The sequence below is a fragment of the Notolabrus celidotus genome, chromosome 9, assembly GCF_009762535.1.
Source record: "Notolabrus celidotus isolate fNotCel1 chromosome 9, fNotCel1.pri, whole genome shotgun sequence".
NCBI lineage: Eukaryota > Metazoa > Chordata > Actinopteri > Labriformes > Labridae > Notolabrus > Notolabrus celidotus.
This window is the reverse complement of record NC_048280.1, coordinates 16,393,583-16,407,533: the sequence shown is the minus strand read 5'-3', so window position 1 is coordinate 16,407,533 and position 13,951 is coordinate 16,393,583. Positions and strand designations below refer to the sequence as shown.

The window sequence follows — 13,951 nt, the reverse complement described above, 5'->3', positions numbered from 1 at the left end:
ACAAGGGGGTGCTTGGCTGAAACTGTTTTTGAAAAGGGGTACACAAGCCAAAAAAAGTTTGAGAACCCCTGGGTTAGATAACAAAGAGGCTGAAGATTCAGCAGAGGCAAATGATTGCCATACATAGACTGTAAATAAAAAGTTGCCATACAGTTAATTGTGTTCTTATGGACAGGTGTAGTTAATAGTAATACCTCCATGCACAGTTATATGGAGCCAAAACACACCAAAACGGTGACAAAAAGTTGAAACTGTAAAACCAATCATTGAATACCTGTTTTGGTGCCGTTACAATTTTTTTTTACAATACAAGTGTTTCAATGTCAATGTTTCTTTTTTCAGTTTCAGGATGTGTTTTCAATGCCAAATTTTATTTTCAATGCCAAGTTTTATTTCCAATGCCAAATTTTATTTTCAATGCCAAATTTAATTTCCAGTGCCAAATTTTATTTTCAATATCAAACATTAAAGTCCTCGTTTTGGCTCCATGCAGTTACCGCATTAATATAGGTATTTAATTAAGTAATTTATTAGTAGTTCTATTGTATCAATGAATTACACTTGATGAACCAGTCTTTATAGCGCATGCGCAACCCGCCACAGGAGGAAATAGTGTTGTGAGCAGCGAGTGAAGTGGGACGGGGCTTGACACGAAATCTGAGATTTAATTCTGCCTTCAGCCGCGCTCTGCTTCTGATGATGTAACGCTACAGTGCGCGAACAACTTTCTTCAACCATGTTTTCGTAAACAGCTGGTAAACATTTATGAGGATAATCCGAGAGGAGAACGGAATCTGCACAGCCCCACCGCTGGCCCCGTCGGCAAGGTAACTTGGTTCAGATCAGGGCTGCTAGCTTCCTCCTGAGCTAACACTAAGTAGCACGTTTCTCGATATTAGCAAAGATTTCAGTATTGAGTTTACACTAGACAGCAGTGACTTACCAGCCGGTGTTTTTCACGGCTGTGTCGGGCTATTTCGCATGCATTGAAACATAGCAGTAGGTGATTGGTAGAATAAGTATAGTAAACCTAAAGGATCATGCTTCGTTAGCTTGTGTGTTTTCTACTGTCTTCAGTGCGTTTTTAGCAGGTAGCCATAACTAGAAAAATCCAACGTCAATTTTCTGTAATACACAGGGACTGTATCCGGTTGTGCTTTTCAAAATAAAACCACCATTGTGTGTGTGGGCACAAATTGGCCTCATAATAACAGTGGGAAATATAATAAAAACTGCAACCTATCTCTCAACTCAATGTTATTTATATAGCACCTTTGATGCATAAAAACAAGCCACCCAAATTGCTTCATAGAATAGCAGAGATAGAAAACAACAGCAATGGTAAATTTAGAAAAGATAAGATAAGATAATCCTTTATTCGTCCCACAACGGGGAAATGTAAGTGTTACAGCAGCAAAGTAGACAGTGCAAAACAGCATAAAGCAAACAAGAGCATATAAAATAGCAATTATTAAAAATGTATTAGCAATGTATACACACAACTAAATAAGTAAATTTACAAATATTTATAAAACCAGTGACGTGGTGAAAAATGTGCATAGCCTTATAGCATAGGTATAAAGAATGTACAGAACAGAACTGAGAAGATGGGTAGAAAAGGCATGATTATAAATAAAATACTTTGAAATAAAATCAATACAGAAAAATTTATAAAATAAGTAATAGTGGAAAGACAAGTTAAAAATATGGTAGACATAAATACCTAAATAAGATAAATGTATTTTAAAGCCATGATTTAAATAATAATGATTCAAATAATAATGCAACAAACGGTTAAGTGTATTTACATGTTATTGAATAAATGTTCTGAGTAATATAGTGCTGTGAAACTGTCTAAAATGAATTCATTTTAACTTGAAGGTAAATGATACTTCCGGTTAGCTTGGTCCGTCTTCAGTAACTTGATGCAGGTTGAGCTCCAGTCAGAGCGGCGCCGCTAGCAAGCTAAAGCGACAAGAGCTCTTTATACCTTGCTTTTATATGATATATACTTTTGTTCGTCGTTCTTAAAGAAGATTTGTATGCATGAGATGCTTCTTCTTTGTGCACATGGTTGTTTGGTGAGCCTCTGTTTGTATAATACTGCTAACTAACGATACTACAGTCACTGGATCATGCCATCTGCCAGTCAGGGGCAAAACAGAAACATTGTTTTTCTCGGTTTTCCCTCTAAAAGTAATCAGTAACAAGGATATTCTCAGTAACTGCTCAAATGAAACAGTTATTTTTAGCAGTGAGAGTTTTAGAACATGTGTTAGTAGTGCACAGTCCCTTTCCTCGGCTACGAGATGTTTCTGGTAACAAAACAACCCACGCATTGTATACCTTAATCCACGCACTGTTGTGATTGTTGTGTTGTTCAGTTTCGGTTTTAAACCTTATAACCCTCCTGTTATGTTGCAGGTTAAATTGACCCTTTTTAAAGTCTATTTTAGACAATATTTGCCTTCCAAACCAGCTAAATGCAGCATAAAAATCTGGGTAGCATGTGACAGAAGAGGTGTCTCTAGTTAATTTATCAACATCACTTCATAAAAAATAAAAATATTCAAAATTTAAAATGAAATACACAAAAATCTATGTCACGCTTTAACATGGATTTTAATGAAAAACGAGTGAGTTATCCTCATTGAACCATGATCTGTGAGAATTAAAGAACACCAATGGACTAAATCTTGATTTAAGTCAAGGTTAGTAATGGAGTTAAAATTAGGTTCAAAAAAATGTGTATTGGGATTTTTTGGGGTTCTGACACTTTTGGATAATTGAATATGCCCCACGTCAAATTGACCCAGGAACATTATTGCTGTTCCAGAGAAACAAACGTAACAGGATGGTGTGGAAAGGCCTTTTTTTTGTCATTTGTAACTCTTGGTCTGTAATGTTTTGTTGTTTAACCCCTGTGAGGAGTTTTATCTGGTGCGGACGGAAATTAATAGTTCATCTTCTTGATTAGCTAAAACAGAAAACAAGACCACCATCAAGAAGATGAACTATTCTCAAATTGTGATATTTGACTGCACTAACAGCTGTCATAGGGTACGTGTCAGATGTGAAAATTGAAGCCCCTTTTTACCAAAAGATCCTCATGAGGCTCTAAATCTAAATAATAAATACATATAAAAGAGACTTGGAAAGCTCCCTTATTATAATACTACAACAGTACCACTAACTTTATCCTCTACAGTGACCACTATGTTGAATGAACAGCTCCCTCTCAAATCGTCATATCAAACATTCTTTCCTCTCTTTTCAGATCTTGTCGCCCTCACTCCTTGAAGACAGTCGCCACTCCAGTTTCCTGATTATGTGAAGCTGCATTAGCAACAAACACAGTCTCAGAAATATCAGTCAGACACAAGAGTCAAGATGTCGATCACCAACACACCTACCAGCAACGATGCCTGCCTGAGCATTGTGCACAGCCTTATGTGCCACAGACAGGGTGGCGAGAGCGAGACTTTTGCTAAGCGGGCCATAGAGAGCTTGGTTAAAAAGCTAAAGGAGAAGAAGGATGAGCTTGACTCCCTAATCACAGCCATCACAACCAACGGAGCCCATCCCAGCAAGTGTGTGACCATCCAGAGGACACTAGATGGACGGCTACAGGTAGGAAACACATAAATATGATAGCAACCTTTATTCTGTAGGTAACCATTTATTTGTAGTGACAAGAACAAGTGTTTGCTCAGTTAATATTTTATGTTTTTGTCTGTTTATCTCAAACAGACACAAACATCTGTTTATCTAATGAAGTATGCACACATCCGATTAATTTGCAAACCCCCTTTTTCATGAATTAAACTAACAGTTATTCCTTGTAACTCATAGGCCTTAAGTTAATAACCATTTTCAATTCAGATTTATGAACATTACATTTGGGAATGTCAGACAATAGTGAACGTCAAATTTAATTCACCCAATAAAGTGGAGACATCTGTGCATCGCTTCAGTTATGCAGCCAACAGTGGAAAACTCAAAGATGATGATGTGTCTTTTCATAAAGTCTTCAAATTTGAGAAACATTTGGCATTTTTGCTGTCAAACCAACAAAGAAATCATTCACCACTATAGTTTTACACTGATTGGATTGGCAAGATTTAATTTAAACACTGCTGGCTGTGAAAGCGTCACAATCATTAGTTTAGTTTAAAAAAAAAAATTGGCTTTGGAAGCAGATATGTTTGAGGCAGTTTCTAAGCCACGGGTGTGTTTTTTTTTATAAATATATTTATTAGATTTTTTTAAACAAACAAAACATATACATTTGGCTCACATATATATCATGGTTGGCATTCAGGTTAAGTTAATACAGGCGTCAGAAAGAGACAGGGTTCACAATGTACATTGTAGCAGTGCAAAGATAGAGGAAAAAGAAATATAATAATAACAAGGGAATAAATATAATTTAAAATAATAATAATAATAATAATAATAGTGATGATATTAAAAAGTTGTGTCTATAGCACAAAGCCTCTTGTAAGAATAGTGGAAACATTTAGCCCAATATATATCAGGAAGGGTTCCCATGTTCTACGGAAAACATCGTCTCTGGAATGTAATTTACATGTTAGGTAGTCCAGCGGGACATATTCAAGTATAACTCTGTGCCATTGTACCTTAGAAGGGACCCTATCTGTGATCCAGTTTAAAAGCCACGGGTGTGTTAGAACCACTCATAAAATGATTATTACTTTTATTTTTGTGATGTGTTAAATCATACCACTCACCACAAGAGTGGAACACTTTGATTCCACTACAAGGACAATTTGTTAACGCCTGACTTTAACCGTTTTTTTGCCTTTTATTCTTTTGACATATTTTTGTTGTCCCCAGGTTGCTGGCCGGAAAGGGTTTCCTCATGTAATCTATGCCCGGCTGTGGCGGTGGCCCGACCTGCATAAGAATGAACTAAAGCACGTCAAATACTGCCAGTTTGCCTTTGACCTCAAGTGTGACAATGTGTGTGTCAACCCCTATCACTATGAGAGAGTGGTGTCTCCTGGCATAGGTGAGTTACAAGTTAAGATTTTCAGTCAGTGTTAGTATCAGTGAGAATGTACGGGGGAATGAGTGGACCCCACTGACACTAATCAGGACTATAAGAGATGTAGTTCTACAGCTTCAGTTCTCTGTGACAGTGCATGATGTACTGAAGTGACCTAAGACCATCTTCTCATCATTTCTCATGGCCCACAGACTTATCAGGACTGACACTGACCCCGTCTGCAACCAGCTCAGCACTGATGGTGAAGGATGAGTATGATTTTGATGGACCTCAGAGTCTACCCTCCATCGACGGAGGGCACTCCATCCAGACCATCCAGCACCCCCCTTCAGGCAGCCGCCCAAACCCTGCTGAATCATTCGGCACCCCAAACCTGCTTCCACCTGCTGAGGCTTCCACCTCTGCCTCAACGTCGGGCTTTCCTGCCATTGCTGCTGGATCAGGCAGTAAGATGCAGTTTCAAAATGTCTATAGTTGCATTTCGACCAAGAGTTCCGGGTCTTTTAGCCCCCAGAATTACTTTTCCCGGAACTAAAAGGTTCCTGTGCCCCCATTGTTGTCTGCATTTCAACTGTGGGCTGAAGTCCTGGGTAGATTGTACAAATCAGGCCAGTGACGTATGGAGAAAAAATATTATATTAAATAATATTTTGAAATCTTTATAAAAAACTAAACTATTTTGCATTCCCATGAACTCCCTCTGTGTTTCAACATCTGTGTAAACTCCACAAACACTGTTACGTTCCACCGAAAGTCCCAGGACCTTTGAAAAGTACTACCACCCAAGCAGGGGCTTTACAGGGGGAAGATTATCTACCCCTGAACTAAATTTAGACTCTGGTTCCTCTGGTCGAAACGCACGTAGTTCAGGGGTAAAGTCCCTAGTTCTGGGGTAAAGTTCCTGCGGTGGAAAAACACCTTATGTGTTTGCACGATGATTGACTTTATTTTTAGCAGGTGTTTGAAAGGTAACAGCATTTATGTCTTGTATAGAATTTGACTTAACATTGATAATAGTTCTGCTTAAAATAATAATCAAGAACTCCTAGATTTATTTTCTTTGAATTGTTCCTGTGAATATTCGTGAAGCTGTGAGTCCGCTCTCTGAGTTGCTCCTGTAAATGTCTGACTTCTTTTCTCATCACACCTTGCTAGGTGCCAGCGCAACCTGGTCTAGAAACAACAACTTTACCCCCAACATACCCCACCACACCAATGGTCATCTACAGCACCACCCTCCTATGCCACATCCAACGCACTACTGTAAGAAGTAACCTTAGCTGAATATCACTCAGCAGAAAAAAATCACTCATGTAATAATTTTTTTTGTTAATGACTGAATCCCCTCTCTGTCTCTCTCAGGGCCGGTGCATAATGAGCTTGCCTTTCAGCCTCCTATATCCAATCACCCAGGTGAGAACGCACATAAACTCTGCCCCTAATTTAATGTGTGGTGAATTAGAACATGTCTGAATAAATCTGATTAACAATGCGGATATCTATGTGTCCTTGCTAACTATGTCACAATGTAACTGTATAACAGCATCTACACAAAGATAACTTCTACTGATGCACAGTGATTTTGTTCCCCCCTCTGCAGCTCCTGACTACTGGTGCTCCATCGCCTATTTTGAGATGGATGTTCAAGTTGGGGAGACGTTTAAAGTGCCCTCTTCTTGCCCCATCGTGACTGTGGACGGCTATGTCGACCCCTCAGGAGGAGACCGGTTCTGTTTGGGCCAGCTCAGCAACGTTCATCGCACTGAGGCTATTGAAAGAGCAAGGTAGGTGACCATATTACATCCAATATTTAAATCTGTTACAGCCTTTCTGCTTTCAACCACAGATGTTACTGTACATTTGAACACAAAAGACGCTTCTATAATGCCAACAAAGAGCATACAACATCTTTGCTAGTCGTGTTGTATTACAGCAAATCAATTGTGTTTAGGTGTTATCAAATGTTCATGACTTGAGGTTTATTTATACTGAAAACTCCACATGTTACTACACTTGTCTTTATTCCCTGCTCTCACTCTCTCTTCCAGACTTCACATTGGTAAAGGGGTTCAGCTGGAGTGTAAAGGCGAGGGAGATGTGTGGGTGCGATGCCTCAGTGACCACGCAGTGTTTGTTCAGAGTTACTACCTGGATAGAGAAGCAGGCCGAGCCCCTGGAGACGCTGTGCACAAAATCTACCCCAGTGCTTACATCAAGGTGAGGACATGGCTCTGTGGACTTGGAGAAAGTGGGTATATTTAAAAACTGTTGTTTTTCCTCTTGGGTAAACAGCTGTGGGAACATCTTTTTCATGCAGTCTCCTGAGGCTACTTGCCCTCATTAAAATGTGTGTTTCACAAGTGTGAATTTTAGAGGACAGTGTCTCCGGTACTGCAACAGTTCCTCAACCTTGTTTTTCACGTCTCTCATTAGTGGAACTAAGTAATCCTCACACAGCTCAACTGCTACTGCTGGGTTCGCCCCTGATTGGCAGCCTGTGTTGGTTACATATCCTCGATGTGGGGGGTTAATTGCTGCTGAATTTTCAGTGTTTACAGTCTCTTCTCTCCCACCAGGTGTTTGACCTTCGTCAGTGTCACAGGCAGATGCAGCAGCAGGCTGCCACAGCTCAGGCAGCAGCTGCAGCCCAAGCAGCAGCTGTGGCTGGAAATATACCTGGACCGGGCTCGGTGGGAGGGATAGCTCCAGCTATAAGTAAGATACTGATACTCCAAATATAGATGCATATTCACATACCGTTGCAGTGTGGTCATGTGATGCAAGTTTGGTATAAATTTAATTGCCAATAAAGGTGCATTTCGAACAAGAGTTACGGGGTCTTTTAGCCCCCAGAACTACTTTCCCCTGAACTAAATGGTTCCTGTGCGCCCATTGTTGTCTGCGTTTGGACCGCGGACTGAAGCCCCGGGTAGATTGTGCAAATCAGGCCAGTGACATATGGAGAAAAAAAACCATTGAAAAGTACTAACCCCTAAGAAGGGGTTTTTCAGGGGGAGATTAACTACCCCTGAACTAAATTTAGACCCTGGTTCCTCCGGTCAAAACTCTTGTAATTCAGGGGTTAAGTCCCTAGTTCCAGGGTAAAGTTCCTGTGGTGGAAAAGCGCCTTAAGTGTTACTGTTCAAAGGCCATCACAATTTATTTGAGCCGATTTGACTCACTTGGATTGCTTGTGTTGCCTTACAAAATGTAGTTTACTGTTCTAAAGACTAATGTAAATATTCTAAACTCATGAACTGTCATTGTAAAACAAACCAGACATCACACTGGATTTGTTTTTGAGTCTTAGGATAGTATTCACTTTAATGTTTCCTTAAGTTTGAATAAGCTGTGTTGTTTTTCTCTGACCTGACCGTTACTCCCTCTCCTCCCGTCCTCTCAGGTCTGTCAGCAGCAGCCGGTATCGGTGTAGACGACCTCCGTCGGCTGTGTATTCTCAGGATGAGTTTTGTTAAGGGCTGGGGGCCCGACTACCCCCGCCAGAGCATCAAGGAGACCCCGTGCTGGATCGAGATCCACCTGCACAGAGCCCTACAGCTATTGGACGAGGTTCTGCACACAATGCCTATAGCAGACCCACAGCCTCTGGACTGAGCTCTTTAGAACTGCAGCACCACACTGCAACTTAAAGTGGTGATGGAAAGTCTTCCTCAGTGAACTGGTTTGCGTAGAGAATCTGATGAAACAGCTGTGACTCTTGAAGCTGTCTCACAATACGAAAAAACTTTCAGGTGTGTTTGAGGCACATTTGTGCACTGTGGCTTCTACCTATGATGTCTGAGCAGAGTTGATACTAAAATGAACCAAAGCCATGTGTTAAAGTTATAACTCCCTGTACTTCTGATACATGGCTTTGATTTTTGATGACTGGAATTATGAACCTGGGCTAGAAAAATATTACATTAAGTCATAAAGCTCACTACATGCATAAAGATGGCCTGCAGATCTACAAAACTAGAATGTACACTGATTTCTCAGTGTCCCTGAAGTCCACAAACACCAACTACTGACACATTTTAGTTGATGACACCAGAGGGCTGCAGGTTTTCTGTTTTGTCAACTTTTCTTCAAGCTGTCACAACCTGGATGTTGCAGCTGAATATCAAAGCAGCAACTCTCTGAATCACTTTTTGAATATCACAGAAGGAAGTGTCATACCACCAAGCCTGAAGCAAACTATTAACCTCTGAACTAAAAGAAAGTAAAGTATATAGTCTCCTCCAGGTCAGGTACTCTTCAACTACATGTTAGGACCATAAGAGTTTGCCTGGTGGTGTCTGGTAGTTGAACCATGTGATAAATCCCACACTGTTACTTAAACAAGAATCTAGAGTAAAAGAGTCCCAGTTGAGGGTTTGGTCTTCACTCACTCAGAGACCCTGTTTATATTTGATTTTTAAATCTTGGAGGATCAGATCACACGTTGTCAGCCCTTAATGTAGGTTGTTCTTATCCATGTGCTCATACCACTTGCCAAGGTAATCTGTTAAGTATTTGAGCATGTATCTTCTTGGGGTAAATGCTAATGCATTTTCCATAATAATAAAGAAACTCCATAGATTAATCAACGCAGGATGCGATGATCTCTCCTGTGCCTGTTATGCAAATCAAAAATAACTTTTTCTCAACAGATTGGATATCATGTACATGTGTAATAATTCTTGAAACTTGTTTGTATTCTTAGCTAGTTAAGTGTAAGCAGGTCTGGCCTCCCCCTGGCATTACTCTGATGTAATAGATTTACATGAGGCCCTTTAACTCTGGAGATGGTGGTGATACATTAAAGCAACACCTGTGCATGGTCATGTGTCTGTTTAAATCGAATATAAACGGGGTTCAAGTGAAGACAAAGTCCTTCATTTCATCATGGGTCACTTTCTAATGCCGTCTGTTTCAGGTGTTGTTTCAGTGTTGGAGGACGACCTCTTTTATGCTGCCTCAATAGATGCATCTCATGAAGCCTTCTTTGAACTGCCTTTCTTTTCTTACTTTCACTGAGCGCATAAAAGAAAACAGATTCAGGCAGATTTAGGTAAGAAGACAGGAAAGAGGCAGACCGTCTGAGATACAGAATAAGTATAACAGGGTTGATTGATGTTTTGGCAAACCAAAGTGCTCATTGCTCACAAACATGCTGTACAGTAAGTGTTGTGTGATCATGACTGCCAGTCAGCTGCTGGACTTTGCCCCAATTGTGTTAATTTTAATTTTTGTATTATAAATTCTAAAGGTTTACTTTAATTCACTGCAGTTCTATAGATTTTTATCTTCAAGCATACCCAACATCGACATTATATTCAGATATCTTATGACTTGCAGCCCTCTTACATACGACCTGATCCAGGTGTCTTGTGTATAGTTTACTGACTGAGAGAAGAGAGTTGAAGACAGTATCCCAGCATTGATATATTTTCATGGTTTTATTTTGTTACTTTTATTAACAGTTGTATTATATTTGTAGCACTTTACTTTTTTTCTTGTTTTCAATTGAGAAACTCCTCTTTTAAGGTGGTCTTCCTGCAATATGATAAGGGATTGAAAAAGTGAGGTTATATTTTATGTAGGATTTTGAACAGAGGACACATCGTGATGCATTTGTATTTAAACATATGTAACACTTGGACACCTTTCTTAAACCAGTTTTTTTCCCAGTCACTCTGAAGACATTTGAACACATCTGTAGGGTTTCTTTTAGGTCCTTTTTTCTTCTTGATTGCTGTTTTTTTTTTCCTTTAATCCATGTAAATAACTTTGTTTGAAATGCATGTCAGTGTTTGCATGAATTTTAAAGGCAAATAGAGCCCTTTGTCCCTATGCCCTTCATTTACCCTGCTTTGCACAGGTAAATGTTAGTAGTATAGAAATCAACACCCACTGTGGTTTGATGTTGTGTTGTGTTTCTGGTATATCAGAGCAACATGAAAGGCAAACAGAGGGAAGCTGCATAGAAACAATTGATGTAAATGACCCGATTGGACAATAAAAGCTCAACATTTTACCACCAGGGCTCTAAAAGATTTAGACTTTTCTACTGGAAATTAATGTGTAAAAACATCCGTTATTAGTGTGCAGCCCAAAGTCATAGGAGTATAAGAAGCATGTATGACATAGAAATGATTTGATCAGAGCACAACCTCCCCTCCTCCCTCCTCCGCTCTAACCCAGCTGCATGCGATACATTCTGTTTCTCTGTTTATGAAGTCTTTTCTTTAGATAACACATATTGATTAGTATCTTAACATCTTTTTATTCGTCTTATTTTTTCACATCAAACTGCCACATAGCATATTACTTCTTATTGTATTTTAACATTGCAATTTGATATAATTTTCTGTCTTTGTCCCTGGACGTGTGTTATGTTTTGAACAATCATGTCACGGTGGTTTGTTCAAGGTTTAATGAAAACTTAGGGTCTTCTTGTCAAACTACTGACCCACTTTGCTACCCTTCTTCTTCTTTGTCTCCCCTTTTTGACTTTTTCCCCCCTATCATTTGAGTAGCATTGTTTGAAAAAAAGTCTGTCTTACATCAGGGATTAAGAGAGTCCAACAGTAGGATTTATTTACAAAAATATGCATCTGATGATCAAATGGCAGGAAACAGGATATTTTATGACAATATGTTACTGAAAAGACTGATGCTGAACTCTTTCTGGAGAAGTTATCTGTTATATTCTTTTGTGCTTGAAAGTGGACAGATGTTTTTTTATATTACTTGCAGTTATTGTAGGAGCCTAAAGACGCAGCTCAGATGAGTTGTTGACTACTATGACAGATTGCAGATATAAATTTGACCTGTATTTCTTATGTGAGAGTCTGTTATTAAACATGGAGCTGAATTCTCTACGTGTGATCTGTTTATTTTCTCAAAAATATAAGCTATAGAAATAATTGAACCTGTAGATTTAAGATACAACAGGAAAGGTAAAGGTACGATAAGAACATTAATAATGATGGCATCCCACAATCAGGAGTATGTTGTCTGTATTCTACTTGTGCTCTTCTGGCTTTGACACATCCAAAAGTCAGCATTAAATCATTATGTTGGGTATTTTCTGTTACAAAATGTCTTTGGCTTAAAAATAAAGTGCAAACATTGTGTCAATATGATATTTTACCCAAACCACAGATACTAAGAAATAATTAATTCAGAAAACAGTGTATTTAAAGTGCACTACACACAAGTGTTTAGACCAATCCTGATATCAGTGACCGGGTTTGCTGGATCCATCCGTTAGCTTTGTTGCACCATATTTATATAGCACCTTTAAAAACAAATGTTTACAAAGTGCTTTGACTAACAAAGCATGGTTCAAATAACATAACAAAGATTTTGAACGACAGGGAGAAGGAACTTTAACAATGCAAAACAAAATGCAAAGCAAGAGGTTAAGAGGAATACACGGCAATTAAATAGAATGAAGTGGTGGGACAATAGACCAGTAAATCGTTGTTGAGAGGTTTTTCAAGGATAAATAAATAAATATAAATGGGTAACTAAATAAAAGTATTAAAAGGACAATAAAAGAGGTTTTCAGAGTAAGAGGACGACATCAAATCGGGAAAATTAGAAAAAGTGTTCAGGGTAAATTAGGAACATTAAAATAATAAATGGAAAAAAATTAAATAATTTAAAACAATAGACGTTCAAATACAATTTAAAACAATTAATTAGTTGGATAAAAATTCAAATTAACAATAAAATAGAAGTAAAAGCGGTAAGAAAGATAAAGTCACATAAAAGAAAGTCCGTAAAAATGGGTTTTAAGAAGAGATTTAAAAGATGTCACTGACTCTGCAAGCCTTACCTCCTCAGGGAAGGTTGGTGGTTCGATCCCAGCTCCGGCAGTCACATGCCAAAGTGTCCTTGAGCAAGACACTGAACCCCGAATTGCACCCTCTGTTGTTCAGAGGTGTGTGAATGTGAACAAATGAGCACAGCTAATACTGACGGTCCCTCACTACATAGCAGCCTCTACCATCAGTGAGTGAATGGGTATGAATGGGTGAATGTGATGAGTAGTGTAAAAGCGCTTTTAGTGGTCAGAAAGACTAAAAAAGCGTTACATAAGTACAAGTCCATTTACCATTTACCCATAAGTCAAGACTCGGGATGCTGGTGTAACTTTGGGAAGTAAGAATTTGAACAGTTTCCAGAGTGTTTTTTCATTATAAGCCCCAGTGATTTTGTACATCGTGGAATGCCTTTTATTCTATCAAATTACCAAGTCAGAATTTATAATCTGTCACCTCATGTTGGAATAAGAACAGGTGCAAGCAATGTTTTTGAAGGCTGAAATACATTAAGCTCCTTCAGTGACGTGTTCTTAGTATTGTGAAACTTGGCACACTGTCACAGCTTTCTGGGATATCTGTGCCTTTCATACAGTGAAGTGTCAAAATGTCTGCTGTAAAAGCAGAGCCCTCATTACAGCAGAGCTCCTCCACCTACAATCTTTGTATAAATTATGTCAGTCATAACATAAAAAGCCAGTCTGAGCTGACTTACAGTGACAGTCACAGACATGCAGAGGGCTTAGCTGTCCATCAGTCAGTTTCTACCACAGGATCATTTCTACCATTTGTACAGATGACAACTGCATATCTGACATGTTTATTGTTCTTACAGCATATAACCTATCAGGGCTTAATCGGGGGTATAGATTTAAGTCCTACAATCACACACTGCAAATTGGCATGTAAAGACTACCCACATTGTTAAAGATTATCTATGATAACTTGATTATGGAGTTGCCACAGAAAAGTAGGCACAACATTTTGTGTCATTGTCCATGAGCTGGTGGATGCCTGGAGTGTGGATTTAGGCTGCAGGGTTTAGAAATAAACACTGATATTTAATGTTTGCCAAACTCAACACAAGCTCTTCTTTGTAGCAGTCTCC

General features: G+C 39.0%; 1 protein-coding gene across 2 annotated transcripts; it reads left to right on the top strand.

Moving 5' to 3' along the window:
- Positions 1–590: 590 nt before the first annotated feature.
- LOC117818497 (mothers against decapentaplegic homolog 4-like) lies at positions 591–11,893 on the top strand. 2 transcript variants are annotated; one of them, XM_034691419.1, is made up of 10 exons: positions 591–827; positions 3,278–3,630; positions 4,858–5,032; positions 5,221–5,475; positions 6,185–6,292; positions 6,392–6,442; positions 6,630–6,813; positions 7,078–7,246; positions 7,606–7,744; positions 8,433–11,893. In XM_034691419.1, the coding sequence occupies exons 2-10, from the start codon at positions 3,391–3,393 to the stop codon at positions 8,642–8,644; spliced, it is 1,533 nt and encodes a 510-aa protein (XP_034547310.1). In that variant the 5' UTR covers positions 591–827; positions 3,278–3,390; the 3' UTR covers positions 8,645–11,893. The 2 variants fall into 2 exon arrangements, with proteins under 2 accessions (XP_034547310.1, XP_034547311.1); XM_034691420.1 differs by lacking the exon at positions 591–827 and adding an exon at positions 1,911–2,081.
- The last annotated feature ends 2,058 nt before the right edge of the window (positions 11,894–13,951 follow it).